The 24,735-nt window shown below is 32.2% G+C and overlaps 2 protein-coding genes across 2 annotated transcripts; one reads left to right on the forward strand and one right to left on the reverse strand.

The window, feature by feature from the left end:
* Positions 1-6,501: 6,501 nt before the first annotated feature.
* On the forward strand, positions 6,502-9,725 carry LOC132756940 (F-box/LRR-repeat protein 21-like). Its single transcript, XM_060748083.1, has one exon. The coding sequence runs from the start codon at positions 6,555-6,557 to the stop codon at positions 7,938-7,940; it is 1,386 nt and encodes a 461-aa protein (XP_060604066.1). The 5' UTR covers positions 6,502-6,554; the 3' UTR covers positions 7,941-9,725.
* A 3,930-nt stretch (positions 9,726-13,655) lies between these two features.
* On the reverse strand, positions 13,656-15,344 carry LOC132756941 (forkhead box protein F-like). The gene has a single exon (XM_060748084.1). The coding sequence runs from the start codon at positions 15,038-15,040 to the stop codon at positions 13,856-13,858; it is 1,185 nt and encodes a 394-aa protein (XP_060604067.1). The 5' UTR covers positions 15,041-15,344; the 3' UTR covers positions 13,656-13,855.
* Between the last annotated feature and the right edge of the window lie 9,391 nt (positions 15,345-24,735).

The following is a 24,735-nucleotide window of genomic DNA, read 5'->3' on the forward strand; positions in this document are numbered from 1 at the left end:
TGCCCCTTTTTGTGTCGCCTTGAAAAAGGCGACATATAGGGGTTACTTTTGTCGGCGGCAGCGTCGTCGGTGTCGGCTAGCGTCCCCTAAAGCTTGTCCAGAGCATAAGTCAGTTATTATAAGTTGGATTGACTTCAAACTTGGTATGCATGCTTCTTATAATGACCCGAAGTGCAGTGCACAAGAACTGGTACTCTGCACTTCTTATTTTTTGAGTTATTGCCCTTTGTTAATTTTCATACTTTATTTTTGTCCGGGCCATTTCTCCTAAAGTATAAAATCTATGGACTTGAAACTTCATAGGATGATAGATCTCATTAAGAAGAAGTGCAGTGCACAAGAACTGGTACTCTGCATTTCTTATTTTTTGAGTTATTGCCCTTTGTTAATTTTCATACTTTATTTTTGTCCGGGCCATTTCTCCTAAAGTATAAAATCTATGGACTTGAAACTTCATAGGATGATAGATCTCATTAAGAAGAAGTGCAGTGCACAAGAACTGGTACTCTGCATTTCTTATTTTTAGCTCGACTATTCGATAAGAATAAGTAGAGCTATTGCAGTCACCCGAGCGTCGGCGTAACCACTTATGTTAAAGTTTTTGTAATAGTTCAAATATTTTCAAAGTCCATTGACATATGGCTTTGAAACTTTGCACACTTGTTCACCATCATGACCCCAACCTGTAAACAGGAGGAGGTAACTGTATCAAGCATTTTTTTTACTATCAAGCACTAAGAATAGTCGAGCGTTGCTGTCCTACTGACAGCTCTTGTTTGAGTTATTGCCCTTTGTTAATTTTCATACTTTATTTTTGTCCGGGCCATTTCTCCTAAAGTATAAAAGCTATGGACATGAAACTTTATAGGATGATAGATCTCATTAAGAAGAAGTGCAGTGCCCAAGAACTGGTACTCTGCATTTCTTATTTTTTGAGTTATTGCCCTTTGTTAATTTTCATACTTTATTTTTGTCCAGGCCATTTCTCATAAATTATAAAAGCTTTAGACTTGAAACTTAATAGGATGATAGATCTTATTGATAAGAAGTGCAGTGCACAGAAACTGCTGCTCTGCATTTCTTATTTTTTGAGTTATTGCCCTTTGTTGATTTTCAAATTTCATTTTTGTGTGGGCATTTCTCCTAAACTATATTGTTCACAAGGCGACACATCCGACTCGCGGAGTTCAAGTTTGACTTAGAAATTCTTGGTTCAGGTTTTGCCTGTTAGCTGATATCTCCATAACTACTGAAGGGTTTTCTTTTTTGCCTTATTTTTGGACAATTTTATGCATTCATAATAATCAAGCAGTGATTTACTTGATAAAACATCTTAATATTTTTAATTATAACCAGCCTGTGTACCTTTTCGGACAATTTTATGTATTCATATAGGTAAGCATTATTATACTCAATGAAACACCCTTGTGACAACTTTTTCGAATAGTTGAGCGTCGCTGTCCTCTGACAGTTCTTATTTTATATCTAAGGGATATAAATATGTATACCGTATCTGTGGATTTGAAAAAAAAATATATCAGAATTTTAATTTTACTATTTTTGAGACTTCAGAAATATGGAGTGGTAGTGAAAACCCTGTTTATATAGTAGATCAATTCAACATAGCATTCTTTGTTTTATCATAGAGAAGTGAATTGTCACGGTATGAACCTTTTTGGACACAAAGGGACACAATGTATAAAATGTTAGAATAACTTGTTGTACTCAAATATGATCAAATTGCCAACATATAGTCTTAGACTGAAGTAATAAAAACTCAGGTAAACAATATACAAAGGTGTTGTTTTTATTATAGTAACAATTAACATCAGATTGACAAGTTGGATAACTCTGCCTACAATATTTACAGAATTATGCCCCTTTTTTTAACTTAGAAATTTTGATTTAATTTTTTGGTCAAATATCTCATTTATTGCTTGAGATATTCAAATGAAATTTACAATACTTTTTAGTAACAATGTACATCAGTTTGCAAAGTTGCATAACTCTGCCTGCAATATTTGCAGCAATATACCCCTTTGAAAGAAATTTTGGTTAAAGGTTAAAGGTCTAAAGAACTATCAAAGATAATTACTTGAATCTTTACACATGTACATGTACATGTCATATTTGAAGGTCACATCTCAAGATCCACTCTGCCATGTATTTTGACTGTATTTTGACTGAAATATCCTTTTCTTGGTTAAGTTTTACATGCAAGTTTTGCATATCTGTGAAACTATTAAAGATACAAACTTGAAACTTCTTATGTATATTTGTGGTCATAAATAATGATCACTGAACAGCACTCATATTTGTATCATGTATTTAGGCTGATTTATCTCCCCCTTTTTTACTTAGTCTCTTGGTTAATGTTAACATGTAAGTTTTACATATTTCATTAACTATCAGAGATTTTGATTTGAAACTTCACATATGCATGAAGGGTCATAGTTGTATGTTACATGACTGTCCAGTAAAACTCCAACATGCCCTTTACAAAACTGCTGACTTGTTCCTTGATTTAAAAAGGAATTTGTTGCATATATTTTTATAAACAAAAATAAAGGTTTCTGATAATTTAATCTTTATACACATTTTTGTTCACAGGTAGAGGCCTTTTTAATAATAAAAGTGTACTCTTGTGTTCAGAAGTATTTTTGCTATCATAATTGTTCACATCTTTATTAAGACACCTTTTCACATTGTAATTTGACCGAAAGTGTACTTTGTTCAAAAGTGTTTTTGCGTTGTTTAAATGTTTATTTGCTTTTATGATATTCAGATTCTTATTGGTAACTTAAGCTTATGAGGACATCTTCCATTTTGTATATTCATAAATACTAATAAAAAGTATCAGTTGTTTCATATATACATGTAACTGCATCTTTTTGAATAAATATTTCAATTTTCACTTGCCGTACTTCAAACTTCTTTTCAAAAGTCATGTTCATAATAATATTCTGATAAATATAAAATGCATTTCCACTAAGCGAGCCGGGCTAGCACACAGGTAGAGTGCTGGTCTGTCAAAAGGTAGACCTATATTCAATCCCTGTCCTTTCCATTAGTCCAATGCCATTATTTTGATAACTGTTCTAATTGTCGAGCATGCTGTCATCGGACAGCTCTGATTTGCTACTTTCCAAATTTATGCCCCCTTTTATACTCATGGTTAACTTTTTCCTTTTAAGCTAGTATCTCCCGAACTACTGAAGGGAATGGAATGAAACTTAACATACATTTTCACTGTGATTTTTCAACATGGCACTTGGCACAAGTGATCACAATTATGAGACGATGTGCAGAGCGCAATAATTGGGTTGCTATCCCCAAGGTCAAACTTTAAAGTCAAGTGTTTAAAAGTGTACATGTTGTGTGCGCTCCATAACTTTTAAATCGCTGCAAATATTTTGAAATGACTTGGTACAAGTGATCACCATTATGAGACGATGTGCAGAGCACAATTATTGTGTTGCTACCATCAAGGCCAGTCTGAGTAAAAAGTCAAAAAGTCTTCATTTCATGCCCACTTCATAACTTTAAAACCACTGAACAATTTTTTGAAATAACTTGGCACAAGTAATCACCATTATGAGACGATTTGCAGAGTGCAATAATTGGGTTGCTACCCCCCAAGATAAGGTCACACTTTAAGGTTGAATGCTAAAAAGTCTATGTTTCGTGTCCGCTCCATAACTTATAAAAGGCTTAAAGAAATTTGAAATAACTTGACAGAAATGATCACCATTATGACATAATATGCAGAACCCAACATCCAGGTTGCTACTTTTAATGTCAAGGTTAAATGTTCCCCATTATGGAAGATTTAAAATAACTTGGCAAAAATAATTACTATCATGAGACTATATGTATACAATATACATGGCACAACATCAAGTTCATGGTCTGTTTAAGGTCAAGAAGTACACATTCATGTCTGCTGCGGACTGGGATTCAGCTGTCCTTTAGACTGCCTTGTTTAAATTAAAAATGGTTGTCAGACATATTTTCAATAAATTGTACCCAAACAAACTATATTTTCCTTTGGATGTCAAATATAATATACATTAGTTTTACTTTTTTCGAAGATTACACTCTCTGTTTCTGTTTACATCTGAAACCATGTGGTAGAACTACTTTCAATCTGTATTAACTCTGAGGTTATTAAAGGTAATAGCCTAGGCCATTCCGATTACATGGAAAGAAGCTATCCAGTAGGCTTAGTTAATACAAGGTCTGTGGTCTTACTTGCTTGCCTGAAATAATGATCTGAGGTCTTCACCCTTCTGAGCTGGAAAGTTGCATTTTTACCTCAACAGACATAAGTTGCTCTAAGTTATAATTAATACAGTACAACTTCTATTAGTCAAACTTTGGTTAGTTGTTTTTCCCAATGTGTCGAAGTAAAATGGAAGTCCCTATTTTTCCACCTATATATTCCTTATAAAAACCTATATACGAGTCAAAATTTTATCTGTCGAATTTTTCAACGTGTCAAAGTATTTTCATGGTACGTATAGAATAAATCGAGTACAATGTACCACAAATAAGTCTAAGTCCAATAGATTTCTACACATTTGCTAAAATAGCCTTTTTGATAGATATTTTTCATATTTGAAAGGATGATGACTTGCATTCTTTGGATTGAGTTAGGGGTCAGTTGAATAAAGGTCACTAGTGCTAAGAATTGATTTTTAAATTTTTGCCCATATATAGCCTTTACTTATTGACAGATATCTTTCATAGATATCTTGCATGGTCCTGTTCCTTTGGATTCAGTTAGGGGTCAAGGTCAAAGGTGCCAAAAATATATTTTTACACATTGGCTTATATATACAACCTTTATTTACATGTATAGCTTGATGTTTTTCATTTTTGGAAAAAAAATACCTTGGTTGGTCCAGTGCTGGGGGTCACAAGGTCAATGTTACTTGTGATGACAATAGATTTTTTTTACACTTTTTAACTCAACTATTCGCAGAATAATCGAGCTTAGATGCAGTCACCCATTTGTCGGCGTCCCTGTGGTTTAGTTTTTGCGTGTAAGCTGGTATCTCTACTGAAGGGAATGGATTGAAACTTCACACACTTGTTTTCTGTGATTATCTATCATGATTGGCGCAAGTCCCATAACTCTGATTTACTTTTTTGCCCCTTTTTCGAAGTTTTTGCGTGCAAGCTGTTATCTCCTAGGGCTGTGCATTGCCATTTTTTTCTGTCACGATACTTATCAAGATACTTGCTTTTCCAAACGATGCGATTCACGATATGTATTGCATACTTTGATAAAATGCGATGCATATTGTGATTTGTATGTTTCGATGCAATATGTATCACAATACTGACTTTCAGACTTAATCTATATAAAAAACTTGGTAATTTGTTCACAGCATTATTACGAATGTAATATAAAACTATTACAATAACAAAACAATAAACTCTTTATCTTGTTATTATAACATATTTTAAAGTTTTGATCTTTCAACAATATACATTACTTATTCTCTAAGGATTTTTACTTTTTACTTAAGGATTAAAGGTATTTTTCATTTTACACTAACTATTAGTGTATTGCAATACTTTTCTGCTATATCAATGCATTGGGTGGTGAAATATGTATTGCATCCTGATATATTGGAATTTATAAATTCATTATGATGCATACATCGAGGACAGGGCAGATCGTGATGTATCCATGCATCGATGAATCGTTACACCTCTAGTATCTCCATAACTACTGAAGGGAATGGATTGAAACTTCACACACTTGTTCTCTGTGATTATCTAACATGATTGGCATAAGTCCCATAACTCTGATTTGTTTTTATTTTTGCATAATTATGGATCTTTTTCGGCTTAGAAATTCTAGGTAAAATTTTTGCTTGTAAGCTGGTATCTCCAAAACTACTGAAGGGTTTGTACCTTTTTTGGAACAATTCTATGCATTCATTATAATAAAGCAGTGATTAACCTTTTAGGACAATTTTATGTATTCATATTGGTAAGCATTATTATACTCAATGAAACACACTTGTGACAACTTTTCCAATAGTCGAGCGTTACTGTCCTCCGACAGTTCTTGTTTTATACAGCCTTTGTATTTTTTTACCAATGTCTCATATTTATAAGGAACATACCTTTGGTGGTCCTTTAAGTTTGGATAGAGTTTGGGGTCTCTGGTTTCATGGTAAAGTCTTGCATATTTGTATATTTGATAAATTTTAATATTTTTCAACTTCATCACAAGTCATAGCAATGACTTGCCAACTTATGTTTTTCTTAATTACAAAATGCCATAACTCTGTCAGGTGTTTAAAAAAAAATTGGCAATTTTTCTGTCCATAACTGAATGAATGGGTAAACATTTTTTAGAAATGTTGCTGACAAGAATCTGAGCTGGGGTCATTTGTGTTTTTAACAATTTTTCTCATTTTGTTTTCTTTAAGTCACATTTTGCATTAACTATACTTTTAAGATACAGTATGTACAATGTATGTGTTCATTTTTAATTTCATATTTTCAGAAAATTTGTTTGGAACTAAATAGAAAGCATGAGTGAAGGGACTAAGGAAACTATTGCTGAGTGGACAAATCTTCCAGAAGTTATTCTAGGCAATATTTTCAGCTACCTTCCAACTGTAGACAGACTTTGTATAGGAGGAGTTTGCAAAGCGTGGGAAAATGCTGTCCATAGACCAGAGGTTTGGGAATGCTTTGAATTCTCTGAGAAAGATGTTGATGAATTTGGAAATGGTCTTGATGTGTTAAGACGTGAACTTTCTTTCACTCATCTTGTTGGAAGCATCTCTAAGGCAATTGTTGAAAAGTATGTAAGTGTAATAAAACAGTTTGGAAGAAGCTTCAGACGTGTTAAGATTTTATTCAGAGGGAGGCATTCGAATAGGATTTTATATACGTTGTCCAATTGCTGTTTAAATATTACCAATCTCAGTGTCCAGCTAATGCAGCAGAATGACCAAGTTCACGATTGTTGCTATATACAAGCAATACACAACATAATACTGCGAAATTCAAAACTGGAACAACTGTATGTAAGAGACATTGACAATTATTCAGAATCAGATCTCCCTTTCGAAGCCTCCCATTCTTACACAATTAAAGAATTAACTATTATTCAATCGTTTGAGTTTTGCAACCTTGAAAACTTCATGTCTTTGGTCAATCTACGAGAACTAGCACTTGAGCCGCATTTCCTAAGTTACAGCCTACTATATCATTTAGCCAGTAGATCTTTGATTAAGTTACACATCCTGGCTATCTCAAAGCATATGGAGTTTTACAATGAAGCTCTTCAAGATTGGCAGTGGCAAGAAATAAAGAAGCAAGGACCAGAGTTACGCGTTTGTTGCCTTTTCAGGGTGGGACATGAATGGACTACAAAAGATATCATGTTGAAGAAAGAAATCCCAATAAAATGTCTCAGATATGTCTCAGATATCAAGTATGAATTGTTGAACTATCCAGTTTTAACCAACAATGTATGTAACTATTCATCTACCCTTGTGGAATTTATAGACTTCAGCCACTTTTTGAAAAATTACGAGCTCGCCCTAGGTGATCGATCCATGCGACTTGAATTAAACAGGTGTATTTTAAAGATTGTCCTCGGATGCACTTTGCTTAGAACTTTAGCTGTTAAAGAAGTGTTATACAGTCAAAATATATTGTTTATGTTAAGTGTTAACAAACATTTAGATATCTTCTTACGAGAGGAGCAGATTGAATATGCGGAGTTTAATTCAGACCTTTTGCATCCAATGCCATATGAAGAGTTTGATCTTATAAGTAGGTCATGGGTGAACTTTGAAAATTTTAAATTTGCTGTCTTACAGCTAACTAATAAGCATTGGAATTTTTACACGGAAGGCAGTGCAATGTATGAAAACTTTGTTAAGAAGCATTTTAAGCTTTTGTAATACTTATTAATGCAGCAGGCCTCCAGATTAATTAAATATTCAATGACGCCCTTACTTCATTAGTAACCGTATTGTTAATATGGTGACAAAAATTGTAAACTATGCTATAGTGCATTTTAAATGTTTAAATGCTTATAAATTAATGTTTATACATTCTTGAGTTTGATTTAAATTTGGTTACTCATTTGATAGGAGTGCTGCATAATATGTACAAATTTATTCGCCTATTTAGTATTAAGACCATAAATTTTGGACTGGACGTGATTAGCTTTGCCACCAGTAAGTCCAATATGACCAGGCTCTGTTGGCTAATCCCCTGCATTTATCATGGAAAGTTCCAACTATGGAAAACTCCATTTAAGAAATACAGGAAGGTTTAAGAGACTGACACCTTTGAAATAGCAATAATAGGCACTAATGACACCATTATTGTTTGCTTACTATCAGTTATTGTGACCATCTTTTCAGGAAAACTACATTGTATAATAATTGGACATTTATTTTGTATACCTAATACATTTTGTATTTCCATTATTTTTTCAATCTATCTCATTTATCAAAAACTACTCTTTTTATGCTCCCACAAAGTGGGGAGCATATAGCGTTGCACTTGTACGTCTGTCCGTCCGTATATCTGTCCATCCCTACATCTGTCCGTATGTCCCGAAATCTTGTGAATGCAACTCCTTTTAAACCGGATGGCAGATTTTGCTTAAACTTCCAGGGATGAACAACCTTAATGTGTAGATGGTAGTAAAGGAAGGAATTTTTGCTGCGACCAAATTTAACAGAATTATGGCCCTTTGTTGATTTTTTCACTATATACTATGTAGAAATCTTGTGAACGCCACTCCTCTTAAACCGGATGGCAGATTTTGCTTAAACTTCCAGGGATGAACAACCTTAATGTGTAGATTGTAGTAAAGGAAGGAATTTTTGATGTGACCAAATTTAACGGAATTATGGCCCTTTGTTGATTTTTTCACAATATACCATATAGAAATTTTGTGAACGCAACTCCTCTTAAACCGGATGGCAGATTTTGCTTAAACTTCCAGGGATGAACAACCTTAATGTGTAGATGGAAGTAAAGGAAGAATTTTTGCTGCAACAAAATTTAACAGAATTATGGCCCTTTGTTGATTTTTTCACTATATACCATATATATGTTGTCAGTAGGGGCAATTGTGTCCTTTGGACACAGTTCTAGTTTTAGCTCACCTGACACAAAGTGATGAGATGAGCTTATGTGACCGCCATTTGTCCGTAAACTTCAAACAACATCTCTTCATAAACCAGTAAGTCAATTTCATCCAAAATTCGCAGGAATATTCCTTCAGTGGTCACCTTTAAAAATTGCTCAATGCAGAACTCTGGGCAAAATTGGCACCAGGGGTGTTTGACATTTCTTAAGGATTAAAAAATAATATGCATTTCTGAGGCATAATGTACTCTTCTTTTAAAAAACCAAAGAGTTACAGGATAGATATTTAGCTTGAAACATCTTCTAGTGGGTGTCTACCATGTTTGTTCAAATAAAAGCCCCAAGGGTGTTGATTTTTCCTTACGTACATGTATATAGTAAAAACAAAACAATTTTCTTATAGAAAATCCAAAAGAGCTAGAATTTAGATGTTTAGCATGAAACATTTTCTAGCGAGTAACTACCAAGTTTGTTCAAATAAAAGCCTAGGGGTCAAAGTTAGCCCCGCCTCGGTTATTGCACAATTTTCCCATAGGTCAGATGTGATTTTCCTACGATATTCCAATACTGATAAGCCACACAATTAACCCATTACTTCATATACACGCCTTTTAACGCCTTTTTCACCCCCCCCCCTTTTTGTTGTCTCAAATGATGAAAAAATGCCTTATTTAGGCCCCAAACACTTGTTTTTGTTTGAGAAATGTTGTTAAAAAAGTGACCCTTTTTTCGGCGCGGCCCCCCAACCAAAAGATACATCAGGGGGTTGCCAGAAGGGGGATGTGCCCCCTTCTGTTTGGGGGGGGTTTGAAGGGGGGCGGAGTCCCCCTCATCGCCAAGAAAATTTGGACTTGTGAGAGGCTGTAAATGACCCCAGATTGATCATAAGGTAACGTGTAACCAACGCTGAAAAGCATTTGACTCTATCTCAATCCATTGAGAAGTTGCAGCACTTTGAAATCAATTTTGATGGAGAAAATCAACGCAAAATAGTGATTTTTGGCAATTTTGAGATGTCCCCTCGTTGCCATGGTAACAGAAAATTTAAGCCTGAGCATGTTGTTGCAAGGGCAATGGTCCAGTCAACATTTGTGCCAAGTTTGATTAGTGTTGAAGCAGTTTTTATAGTATTATAGCAATTTGAACTTGTAACGGGAGACTTTTCAATGAAAACAGCCATTTTTCACAAAATGCTCATGAAGTAATGGGTTAATGAAAAAAATCAAAAAATCTACAAAACAACAATTTTTCTTCAAATTTATATGACAGGCCATGTTTTAAACATGAAAAAACGCGATTTAGGGTAATTTTCAAGCATTTTCATCATTTTCTGTTAATGAAAAAATCTACAATACAACAATTCTTCTTCAAATTTATTTGACAGGCCATATTTAAACATGAAAAAACTCGATTTTGTGTAATTTCAAGCATTTTCATCATTTTCTGTTAATGAAAAAATCTACAAAACAACAATTTTTTCTTCAAATTTATATGACAGGCCATATTTAAACATGAAAAAACGCGATTTAGGGTAATTTCAAGTATTTTCATCATTTTCTGTTAACCCATTACTTCATATACACGCCTTTTAACGCCTTTTTCATCCCCCCCCCCCTTTTTGTTGTCTCAAATGATGAAAAATGCCTTATTTAGGCCCCAAAAACTTGTTTTTGTTTGAGAAATGTTGTTAAAAAAAAGTGACCCTTTTTTCGGCGCGGCCCCCCAACCAAAAGATACATCAGGGGGTTGCCAGAAGGGGGATGTGCCCCCTTCTGTTTGGGGGGGTTTTAAGGGGGCGGAGTCCCCCTCATCGCCAAGAAAATTTTGGACTTGTGAGAGGCTGTAAATGACCCCAGAATGATCATAAGGTAACGTGTAACCAACGCTGAAAAGCATTTGACTCTATCTCAATCCATTGAGAAGTTGCAGCACTTTGAAATCAATTTTGATGGAAAAAATCAACGCAAAATAGTGATTTTTGGCAATTTTGAGATGTCCCCTCGTTGCCATGGTAACAGAAAATTTAAGCCTGAGCATGTTGTTGCAAGGACAATGGTCCAGTCAACATTTGTGCCAAGTTTGATTAGTGTTGAAGCAGTTTTTATAGTATTATAGCAATTTGAACTTGTAACGGGAGACTTTTCAATGAAAACAGCCATTTTTCACAAAATGCTCATGAAGCAATGGGTTAAGAACACTAAAGTAAAGGTAGATGAAACTAATCGTTATCTCCTTCTAAATCTATATAAATAAGGGAAAGGTTCAAAAAGAAGGTCTTTATTTTTATTACTTATTATTTAGACAATTATCACACATGTTTTTATCCAGAGGAGCTTGCATGAGGTAATAGATGTGTCCAGAGGCACTTCTATGAAAAAATGAGTTAAAAAGTATATACATGTAGTTAAACTTAAAGAATCTTTTTTAAAAGAACCCAGAGATATAGCTTAGATATTTAGCATGAAACATCTTCTAGTGAGTGTCTACCAAGTTTGTTGGAGTCAGAATTGGCCCCACATCACAGAGTCATTGATTTTTCCAAATATGTACTCATCTTTTGGAACTGTTCTTTTCCCTTAGCAATAGCAACCAGTAATTTTTTTAAACATGCACTATTTCAGATACAAATATGAACTGTGTGATATCAGTATAAGATTTGGATTTTACATCTGCTTTTGTTTATAGTTTACAATATTACTTGTTCCTTGTCATGGAAAGTTTTTATATTCAGATGAGCAATAATGGCCCTCTTGTTAATAAAACTAATTAATTTTCATGTTGTTTATTTGTAGGATTATACCTAAATGGAATTTTCTACCTTTTTATATGTAAGGGTCTGTGGATTTGAGACTTTAGAAATATGGATTGAACCACAGGAGCTGACATTCTATCACTAATTGTAAAATATAAGCAAAAAATTGTGTTTATTTATAGTATAAAGGGGTATATTTGCCGTTATTTTTTATTTATTTGCTTATAGATTGTCAATTTCCTGTGATTGAACCTAAAAACCCAATATATATATAGTAGATCTATAAGAAGCAATTACTTCCCCTGATCGTTATACAGCAGTAAATAAAAGAAAGGAAGGGAGATAATGGATGGAGATTTGACCATCCAATACTTCTGAGGGATTTGTGGGGCAATATCACAAAAGTTGTTGGTTTATCAGAACAGAACAGAACTATTTCACATGTACAACATGTGCATCGTGCACATAAATATCAGAAACACAAATAGTTTTAAACTTTTATTAATGATAATCAAGATTATTGTAACTGTTTTTATAATAAGCTGATATATTATTAAAACGATAAACTTTAAGAACAGGATAACAACATCGGCAAGTTAACATACATGCAATAAAAATTCATCATTAAAACATATAATGATATTTCAAGCTAAAAAGAACAAAAATTAGTCAAACTTGAGCTAAGTGAAAGATTATACATGTAGTTCTGAACCAGACTTGATAAAAAAAACATCTCGTTTTTTAGTTACATCGTGTTGATGAGCACAACTGATAAAAAAAATTTCTGATAATTATTCATTATAGAATTTTGTAAAAGACATTTATTGATCAATATTCTTTTATTTACATCATGATTTGGATTAATTTAAAGTCAGAAAAGGAAAACTAAAAAAAATTTTTTATTCAAATAGAATGTGTAACAATTATCTTGGCCTATCTTGAATCAATAAAAAAGAACAGAAGATGAAAGAAAGTGTTATGGCAGATAATAAATGAAAATATATTGATAATTAAAGCCGCATGCCTTAAAAAATTCTAATTTTCTAAATTTACAACAGAAAGTGCTATCAGGAATATTAAATAAAATGTATTCAGAAGTAAAATATGGTGAAGTGAACAAAGAAAGTAATTAAGATTATATTGCAGACAACATTTACAATCCACATAAATTACCTAAGAAAGATGAATGCAAAAAATAACCATTTACATGTACACTGTAGAAATATGGTGATAAATACTGTAAAGTCAGATAAAATGTAAAGTATTACTTGAATCTTTTGACTTCTTTAAATCTTTGAACATTTTTCTCAAGATTTTCGTAAAATATTCTTGCTCAACTGGAGGCATGCAACTTTGACAGGCAAGAAGTATTGAGATCAACTGATAAATTATAATAATTTTATAAATTTAAACAATAAAGATTTTGTTAATATCTAAATACAGTGTAATGTTCTTTTTATACATTAGGGGTTATAATTTTAAAAGATAATAAAGCATTTTCCCATTGTAAAAAAAATTTTTCTATACTTTAAAAAAAAATATATTTTTTTTAATGCCTATGCGCAGTTTTATGTTTAAAAATACAATAAAAACCACCATTTTTCAGTAAAACAAAAAATACTTTAGTTTTTTTTAATCAATAAAAACGTTTTGTCTTTATTTTTAAACTTAACAGAAGTATTTTTGTCTTCATCAAAATAAAGCTTAATATCATAAACCTTGTCATGTACTGTAAAAATGCATTTGAAACAATAAAACTTTCTAATGTCACAATGAACAATATTTTACCTTATGCATTTAAAATACAATATACATGTATAATTCTGTCAACACCACGCATCACACTTTAAATTACTCATTAATTTTGATGATGAGTTGAGAACAATCGTTTATTCTATTTTCATATCTATGACTGGTCACTCACTTTGCTCACATGTCCTTTTGATCACAACAGTTAGTTCATTCACTTTGTTTTTCATCACATTTGGTCATGTTGATAGGAGTACTAGGGTACCGGTCACTGTCATTTGTATTCTGTGGGAGATGAGAGTTGCTGGGAACCATTCCATTATAATAAGACCACCACAAGTTTCTCATGGCCAGAATCTCGTTGGAGTAAGCATTAACGTTCATTGTTTGAGCACTGTACTGCTGCGGGTACACATACTGATTATAGTCACGTGACCACTGGTCACCAACAGACAAAGGAGTAGAATTGTGATAACTTGATCCATAGTATGTAGGATGATAGGCGCTTTGTGGGTACTGCTGATATCCATAGTGTGGATAATTGTAGTATGTCGTCTGCCTTTTGCTTGCAGGTGCCGTCTGCTGAGATGATGTAATATCCTCATTACGTTTACGTTTAAGAGATGGCTTGTTATCACTGACACTAGAGGGAGCACTGTCAACGTCAGATATCACGCTCATAGGAGTTGGAACAGAGTCATTTCTGGCATTAAGGAAGTCCTCTGACACACTTCCGGCTAATGACACAGAATCACTATGGAAACAAGGTTTTGGCGGGAGCTTAATGTCTTTTCCCAAGCTGTCATCAGTTGATGGGTATTCAAATGGAGGGAGGCCAAGTTCCTCCTGAAGAGTGAATTTGTAACTTTCATACTTAGGTCCCTTTGACTGACGATTAAATGTGTAAGATTTCACAAACTTGGTGTTAACTTTCCATACATACACTGTCAAGGTGTCTTGATTATCTCTTTTCTGTATTTTGTAGAAACACTTGCTGTTTGAGAGAGCATGACGAATGCTGCTTTTCCACCCCGTATACTCGCCACTAAAGAAAGGAAACATCTCCGTAAGCTTGTCACGAATGCCAGCAAGTGTAAGTCCTTTCTCCTCAGAATTCAAGATGGCGACTATTATCATTGCTACGTATGTGTAAGGGGGTTTGTCTTCTTGTCGTTTGTACACAGTTGGATGAGCCATAGCTTCATTTTGATTTGTGGCTTTCAACAGGGAGTTCATGGTAAATGTTGGATATTGTCCATAATTCACAGTCACATTAGATTGAAGTAGATTTTCAGTTTCTGATGTCTGATGTGGTAATGTGTTACAGAGATCTTTTGCGGGTGTAGAGTGGCGTGGACTGTAGCAGTGACGTTCAATGCCGAGAATATTGTCCATGTCAAATGATCGATCAGATAACTCTTGTTTTTCACCTGTACAGCTTTCTGATTCAGAAAACTGCTTAGCGCTGCAAGTTTCAGGAGTGTCAATTGCTGGTGTAGAAGAGATTTCACTGAGAGCAGGTAACTTGTACCAGCAAGCAATATCAGACACTGTTTGATTGAATGTGTTGAATGATGGAAGTGGCTCGTTTGTGACTGAGCTTGCATCACCGCATGCTGCTGGTGTGTCCAAGTTGATGACAAGGTTAGCTGGAGACTCTAGCAGTGGGTAATCGTAATCTAACAAATTCTGGCCCTCCATATCTGAAATAAGATATTAAGTTGATTAATTCAATTATTAAATAAATTATAACAATTTAATGAATGCAAGTTTGTTCGGTTTATTTTCTATCAAGTATTGACTTAATGAATATGCAGACATTGTGATACATTGTTAAAAAGCTAGATTACTTCAGAGCTTTTGACATGTACATAAGAAGTGTGTATTGTAAAATATATATACAATACAATAAGGTTTGTTTCTTGTATAAAACCACAGCCATTGTATGAAAAATTCCAGCAATAACAAAAAAATAATGATCTTAAAAAGCAAAGCTGATTGCACAATTCAACAAGAGCAGCTGTCATAGAAGACAGCAGAACAACTATGAAATTAAAATCAATTAATATATTTTATTATATACTTATAATTGAAATATTGATGAAATAAAATGCATATTTTCATTTTCCGTATTTTCATTCAAAAATTATTTTTCACTCTCGGCATATTTTTACTGGTGTCTTGTTGGACTCCTTTCTTCAAAATTTGGCCAGTACAAAAAATGTAAGGTCTTTCAAATTGTAAGAGAAAAATAAATAAAATAAAAAGAAAATTTAAGTTTTTTATAAATACAGGATTTATTTTAATGTAGTGGTATGAAAATTATCTTACTTATAGCTAGCACCATTCATGAAATATTTATTTTCATACCACTCAATAAAAATAAATCCTGTATTAATAGAATTAACTTGAATATCCTCTATATTTTTTCAATATCAAGAAAAACAAGCAATTATCATAGTATTGCAAGCAATCGTTATGTCCCCTATCGGTTAGAACCCCATCAACATTCTGAATGGCCATTGGCCATTCAATAATGTTTCAATTTTTCTCTTTTTTAAGAAAATTTGTTGGAAAAGTTCTTTAAAAGTGATCACAGGAAACAGTTTTTATGAACAGTCAGGCTGAAGGACACTCTAAAGTTAATTTTTTAAACATCCCTGTTACCAAAATATAACATTTCTAAAAGCAAAATTCCTAAAGAGGAGATATCTTGAAATAAAGATCCAAGATGTCATACATGATGTGAGTGTAACAGAACAATTAGTAATGATGCTGTTCATAATGAATGTTGATTTTAAATTTGAAGTAAAAGAAAGTTAAAAGAATGAATAAGAAAAATTCAAAGCAAAGTTTAAGGAGGAGATAATTCTGGAAATATGGATGCTAGATTTATAAACCTTGTTATATTGATATGATGTGGGAATTTGAAGTAAATCATGTAAGTAATGAAGAAGTTGGAGTAAAACATACCAATTTCTCAAAAAAAAGTTCAAGGGGTACATTATTCTGGAAATAGTCTTGCTAGAGTATTGAACTTTCTCACAAATGATTTGAGTGATAATAAGAAAGTTTGAAGAAGTTACATTAAGAAAAAAAGAAGTTATTTAAAAAAACACTATCAATGGAGGCAATTCTGATAATTTTTGTGCTAGAGTTAAAACCTTGTCACCTGATGACCATAAAGTTTGAAGTTTGAAATAAATACCTTAAGAAATAAAGAAGCCTAAAAACTAGAATCAGAAATCTTGACGAGGTTGCCGACATTTGTTAAGTATGACAACTCTCAATATAATCCCTATAGAAAAGATTAAAATGATGTGTGTAATTTCCATTCTACCATCTATCCATATTTTAAGTTTCATAGAAATTCAGGTTTTTTTTACTTATCACAAATATTGTTATATTTGCAATGTTTTAAGTCTATTTGTTGTCATGACAACCAATTTTTTTCAAAAAAGGTGAAAAGAAAAAGTCTTGCATAATCTCCATACTGCCATTTACCCATATTTTAAGTTTCATAAAAATATTTTCAGTACTTTGCATTATCACTAGATCCTGTTTATGTGATAAATTTGCCATATTTTCAGTCTATTTGTTGTCATAGCAACCAGAAAATTCTTTCATAGGAAGAAAAGAAAAAGTGCATAATTCCCATACTGCCATCTATCCATATATCAAGTTTCATAAAAATATTTTCAGTTATCGCGGGATCCAGTTTTGAGGACTGACAGACGGACGGACAGACGGAGGGTTAACCTAAATTCCCCTGCGGTAAATCGGTAGGGGTCTAAAAACTAAAATTGCACATGCACAAGTTCAAAGTTGCATTTAATGTGTTAATAAAAATTTTAGAATACATTTCAAGTTATTCGCCATACAAACATCATTATGCATCGTGAAGGTAGATAATTCATAAACTTAGCCAGAGAAGTTATTGTACTTAAACTTTGCACTTCCTCAAACTTCTTTTTTTCTATAACCATGTGAAGGTTCAATACGATATTATAAACAGTTTTACTCCCGACAAGCATTATCAAGAAAAATTTATGTATCAAAAAGGGAGATAATTAAGCAAGGTAGAATTACCACTTTTGTACACTGCACTTCCTCATGCTTATCACTAATTTCTTCAATATTTTTTAAGTAATTCTCTAGGCATTATTATTAAATTTATAATAGGGAGTTAAAAAATCTAAGTAATGTAGAATTATGGTTCTTCGGCAATGCACTTCCTCTCATTAGCCTCTACTACTAAGTTTGAATTAGATATGGTGGTATTAGTAGTTTTCCATGGCAGTAAGCCACATTGAATTTACCAGAGCACAGTTCAGCCACTGTAACATTCCTGGGCAAGCTGTCAAGCAGTTTACCAGTACTAGTTGCCTTCCCTTCGAAATGAACTGAAACTTCTGTACATGCCAGAGTAGAGGTACATTGTGAATGACGAAGAAAGAATTTCATGATCAATAACAACAAAGTGACCTGTACCGTTCGGGAATCAAACTTGGGTTGCCTGAGGTCTACCGATTGAGCTAACTGGACGGCTAGATATCATAGTTTAGAATTTATACTTCCGACAAGCATTAATAAACATCATAATAGTATCACAAAAGGAGATAATTAAAAAAATTAAGCAAGATAATTATTTGAGGCTGCATTTGTTTTCACTGGTATCTTTCACTGTGTTTTTCTGCTGGCAAGTATTATTATAATTTAAGATAATTAGAAAAAACTAATTACAAGATAAGACTAGAAATAGGACAAAGGTCCCCCCGCCCACACCACTGTTTTGTCAATCTTATGACTCAAATATTTTTTGGGCTGCATGTAACACAAGTTGAAAACTAAAAATCTTTACTATGTCAAGGGCAAAAACTTTACAAATACCAAAATAAATCCACAAGCAAACCCCAAGGTGAATAAAAACATATGCTGACCATCATTCTTGTAAATTTTCAGGCCTACAGGTTAAATACTTTTTGAGCTATGCATGAAAAAGTTGAAAATTGCAAATTTATACTATGTCAAGGGCAATAACTCCCTCATAATTATTTGTGTGTAATTTCAATGAAATGTCAATTATACTTAAGGTAAGCTATACTATGGACAAGAATTTTATGCCTCGGAAACAAATAAATTCACTTTTTTAGACGGATCAAACATGAATTTTATAATGTAAAACTAATGATGGTTTTAACTGCTTATTACCTGAAGATAGTAATGATAAATTTGAAATAATGTCATAAAAGTAGCAAAATGTAATATTTTGACTTCCAAACAATATACAAACTTTTACTTTCTGCCAAAAAGCAGATGGAAAAGATGGTTCAGGGGTTAATTATTGGATACTTCAACAAAAACACCAAAATTGTAAAGTTTTTGAGAAATAAAAATAAAAGTATTTATGAGGCATAATGGGTGAGGGACTTTAAGGGAGATAATTTTCAAATTAATTGTGATAGAGTTATGACTCTTAGATACTGCACTTTCTCTCAATGATCTCTATCACTGTGTGAAATTTAAATACAATTATTTCTCAACACTTCTGTTATTCTGTAGACAAGAGTGAGACTGATGGCAAACAGACGGAAGGACGAACAAGCATCAACTATTATGTTCCTTTGGGGAACATAAAAATTAAAATGATGTGCATAATCACTATATGGCCCTCTACCAACATGCCAAGTATCAATTAACTTGCATGACTGTGTAGATAAAAAAATAAAATGTAGGCTATAAACTGCTGGTGACTAATTAACCTCTAAAATAATAAAATTGTTACAGTTTGAAAAAAGTAACCATATAGTCTGAACAATCTTTTGCTTCTGTTTCATTTTTTAGAATTTTATATTAAGTTCATGTATAGTATTAGTGATTTTGTTTACATTAATAACTATCTCTTACACCAACCTCCATTATCAGTATTGTTTCCATAGTGTTAACATTTGACTTTTTATTGTTTGGCAATATTGACCCAAGACTTTGAATATCCAATTATCTTTTGTTGGTAATTGTTGGATTCCAAAGTAAATCATACGGATTTTAAAGTGTGGCATTACGGTTTGGTTTACATATAACTTCAAGTTACCGACACAACACTTGTTAAACTAGCCTCGGTGTTAAGGAGTTAAGAATTCTACTTTCAAATTGAAAGTTGTAGGTTTGAATCTAAATGAAACATTATTTCTTATGTCCAGATTTCAGATTTGGTTTTGGTGTAGTAAATATTTTCCACTTTTTCATGTCTTAAGTTATCAATTTCAAACTTCAAATATATGTTCCTTATCATCAACCACATCTTATCTGACAAGGTTCATAACTCTAGCCCCAATATTTTCAGATTTATCTCCCCTTGAACTTAGAATTTTCCTCAAAAAATATTATTTTTTACTATAAGTTTTTCATTTCTTAAGGTTTCAACTTCAAATATATTTATGTTCCATATCATCAACCACATCTTATCTGACAAGGTTCATAACTCTAGCCCCAATATTTTCAGATTTATCTCCCCTTGAACTAAGAATTTTCCTCAAAAAATATTATTTTTTACTATAAGTTTTTCATTTCTTAAGGTTTCAACTTCAAATATATTTATGTTCCATATCATCAACCACATCTTATCTGACAAGGTTCATAACTCTAGCACCAATATTTTCAGATTTATCTCCTTAACTTAGATTTTTGCTTTTTACTATAATTTTTTCTTTTCTTAAGGTATCAACTTCAAATCTTACGCCACAAGGTTCATAAATCTAACACCAATATTTTCAGATTTATATATGTACCTTATCATCAACCACATCTTATGTGACAAGGTTCAACACCATTATTTTCAGATTTATCTCCCCTTGAACTTGATCTACCTCAAACTTCAAATACATATTCCTTATTATCAACCAGATCTAATGTGACAAGGTTCATAAGTCTTGAAGCAATATTTTAAGATTAATCTCCCTTTGAAATAAGAATTTTCTTTAAGAAATATTATAACTTCTTTACTTTTTCAGGTATCTTCTTCAAACTTCAAATATATATTTCTTATCATTATACACATAGTGTGGTACAATGTCCATAACTCTAGTGTGACTATTTCCAGAATTATTCCCCCTTAAACTTGAATTTTATGTTAACATTTATAACTTCTTGTCATAAGTAGAAATATATTTATATCATAATTGATTTTTCTTTCATATTTTAGTCTTCCTTAAAGTGTCTAGTATTTAATTAGTTGAGCTTTGCTGTCTCCTGTGACAGCTCTTGTTTTATTATATTTTGTGAATCATTTTTGCATGAGCATCACCCATTGTATGACTGTACAAATTGAATTAATACATCTAGAAATCAAAGTTATAGTTTTTTTTAAAGAAAAGACACAAGATATTAAGAAATTAATAAAAAAACATTAAAGAAATCTGAAAAATAGTTTGTTGAGGATTCGAACCTTCGCGATTGCTATGCTATCATACTTCAACCAGTCCATCGGGATGTTGGTATTAAATAAAATATTGAGAAATTTCCTATCATTAAAATTCAAATTGAAATCGTAATAAATTACGGATACTTAATAAAAAGCTTCCAAAAAATTAATGAGTCTCATGTTAATATTAAAACAATACTTCAGTACAGTAAAATATAACAATATTTACAATGTTTTAATAAAATTCAAAGTTTAAAGGGGAGATAATTCTTGAGATGTGTTGCAGAGTTATGAATCTTGTAACATGTAGTAAATCCTTATGGAAAGAAGGGTTTGAATTGATATCCCCAGTTGAGGTGAATTGTGACAGCATTGTGCAGTTTCTCAATGACATCTTTGCACTATATGAAGTTTAATTAGATAACTTTTTATACTGTTTAGATCATATGAAAAACATACAAAAAAATAACAAAGGGCAATAACTCAAATGCAATTAAGTTAAATGTAGAATTCAATTCCTATGCCCTGTATCACTCTGTTTTACCACATTAATGTTGAATACAACATGTACGGTACTTTACTTTTTCGCTAAATAGGAAAATAGCAAAGGGGGTAGAAGTCTTTAATTATGTAAAGGTGAATTATGGTTCTTGTATATAGTTGCTTTGAGATCCATCAATGTGTGAAGTTTCAGCACTGACGCATATAACATTTTATATAGTTGATACCTTTTAAAAATCAAAGCACAGAAGGCGCTGAATTTGTTTGGGTCTCAGAATGTCAGAAAGGTACAGGTTGTGATATTTGTTTTTGTATAGTGCCACCAATACTTTCCTGTGCTTTTGTTGTAGTAAATTGGCTATATATAAGACTAATTGCAACACTGATATTCAATTCAATGTTTATTTGACTTGACTTGATTTGAAAAAAAAAATGAGTTGCATTAACTGGGATTTAAACTCCAGACCTTTCGCTTCACAACACCTCGGCCACGGTGAAGTTATATGTTAACGGCCTGAAGAAAACCATATTATTCTAAATTAGGGTTTGTAACCCTTATTATTTCGAAGCTAACTGTTGTAAATAATCATAGAGCTTACAATAAGCATGTATATCTATAAAGAATAAAACAATATTAGAAATCTTCTACCATTCGGAAACTATTTTGCTTGAAAATTAATGTGCCTGTCCTTTGACAATCTTTACACAGTGATCTCTCCGGACTAACTACTTTCGGCATTTGCAATTAACAACATCAGGGTCTACCATTATTCTGATGACCCTTACAAATAATGAATAGGAAAAATCGCAAAGAGGAGTTGCCTGGGTAAGTCTTATATTATGCCAAAGAAAAGAATGATTCTTGGATAATGCAGTTTTCCTAAATGAGATCTATCTATGTATGACTATGAAGTTGATTGGAGAAAATTTAAGTGTAAAATAAATACATAGGGCAATCACTTCTAAATCATATAAAAGAGAGTTATGGTTCTAAAACAGTGTGCTTCTTGCTAATGAGATAACACAGTCTGTACTTAAACTTAGTATGAAAAATAGAAAGGGCAATAACTCTGAAATTATACCAAAGTGAGTTATATTTCTAATACACTGCCCTTTGCATTATGTGGTCTATCAATCTATAAAGTTCAAAGTAAATAGTTAAATACCTGCAATACCTTTTCAGTTATTTCCAATACAAATAAAAAATAGCAAGCAATAACTCTCAAATAACAGAAAAGCGATTTTATAATGGTTCAATTTCATTGTTCTTGCCTATAAAATCTATCAATCCATAAAGTTTTAAGTAAATACCTGCTATACCTAAGTAACAAAATTAAGTATGAAAAATTGCAAAAGGAAATTTTTTAAAAACTTTTTTAAAAGAGATATGGCACTGAGCACTTCTACTCCATGAGATGTAGCCACATATCATCACCTCGGTGCAGTAACGGGTTGGTCCTTCTAAATTTAATAGGAGTAAACCAGTTATTGCAATAAGGTGATGATATTTAGGTTCCAAACAATGATGAAAGAAAAAAATGATGATTTTTGCTCGAATTATTTTCAATTCCATGACACAGGACAGACCGAATGTTGACAATATGGACAGACAAACAGCCTGAGGGATAATGCCAAATCTATTTCAATCTGTTATGAACTTGGGATAATAAAAGGACAGCTACTTTTAATAGGCTTTGCACCAATATTTTCTGGTATAAATATTTGCCGTGTATTGTCTTATTAAATATTATACTGCAGAGAATTACACTAAATACTAAACTTCACCCAAATCATGATATGGATTTTAATTAGTGAATCTAGTTATATTTTAGGAATAATACACCATTTTGCTGAAAACTTCTTCAAATGTAGTTATTTTTAGTGATGGTGGGCCGATGGTTGATGCTTCCAACACAATTAAACTAAAATAAATTTGTTTAACTAAATGTAGTTGTTTTATGAGTGACACCAGCCACATAACATGTTCATAACTTACACCTAAATTTCAAGATAGGACAGCTACTTTTTCACTACTTTATGAACTAATAAAGTTAAGAAGGTACATATATATAAGTTCTTGAACTTTGAGTAAAATGTGTGTTTTTTTCTCAATCTTCCTTACTACAAAGAGATTTACCTAAGTTTAAATAATTTAATTCAAATAACACATAAAGAAGTCTATCATGCAACTATGCTTCAAGAATTATCAGTCCTTTAACCCTTTCACTGCCATAGGGACGGCATATTTTCGGCGTATTGCCATATGGACGGCTTTTGCCGTTTCTATAATAATAATAATAATAACAATTATAATTATAATAATAATTATAACAATAATAAATATATAGATAATATAATCGACAATAATCATTATATACTAGCACATTTGAAAACATATATAATTATTATAATACTAATAACAAATAATAATATTTATATTAATAAATGATATAGTAATTTCTTAGAAAACCTTCTGGCAAATAGGTGATCAAGAAATAAATAACCCTCTGGCAGCGAAAGGGTTAAACTCTTTGGGAAAATTACTAATTTCTTTTTATAACAGATTGCTTCTGACAAGTTGTTCCTTATTATCACCCATATAACCAAGGTCAGTAACTCTGATCACTTTATATCCAGAATTATTTCCCTTTTAATTTTTTAAAATTAATTAGAAAGTTCTTGTTTGTCTTCAATTATTATCAAAATATTAAAATTGCATCTCAGAAATTTCTGTTATCAATTTTCACTTTTTTTATTTGCTTGTTACATGGAATGAAATAGCTGAACTTATTATTTTAATTTTGTTAAAGCAATTGTCATTTTCTTTTAATAACCTATTTATTTATTTAATTAATATACATGTGTAAGTCATTATGAAATAACCTGACACTTCAGTTTTTCTTGATTTTGTTAAAGCAACATAAATAAATGTATAGTTTCATTTTATTGGCATATACCTGTGGCCAGTCAAGGGCAGTCAAGATATCACAATTTATATCAAACATTTGTAAATAAAATAATATTATTATACAAAAGCTTAAAAAGCAGCAATAACTTTCTCAGCTGCATAGCATAATATACAAGTTAAGCTTTTAGTTGCTGATATTTGTGGACAAAATCTAGTAAATTTATTAATACAGGGAAATAAATACAAGTACTATTATTCAGG

This window comes from Ruditapes philippinarum, unplaced genomic scaffold (genome assembly GCF_026571515.1).
Source record: "Ruditapes philippinarum isolate M1 unplaced genomic scaffold, ASM2657151v2 ctg1426_1_1_1_1, whole genome shotgun sequence".
Classification (NCBI taxonomy): domain Eukaryota; kingdom Metazoa; phylum Mollusca; class Bivalvia; order Venerida; family Veneridae; genus Ruditapes; species Ruditapes philippinarum.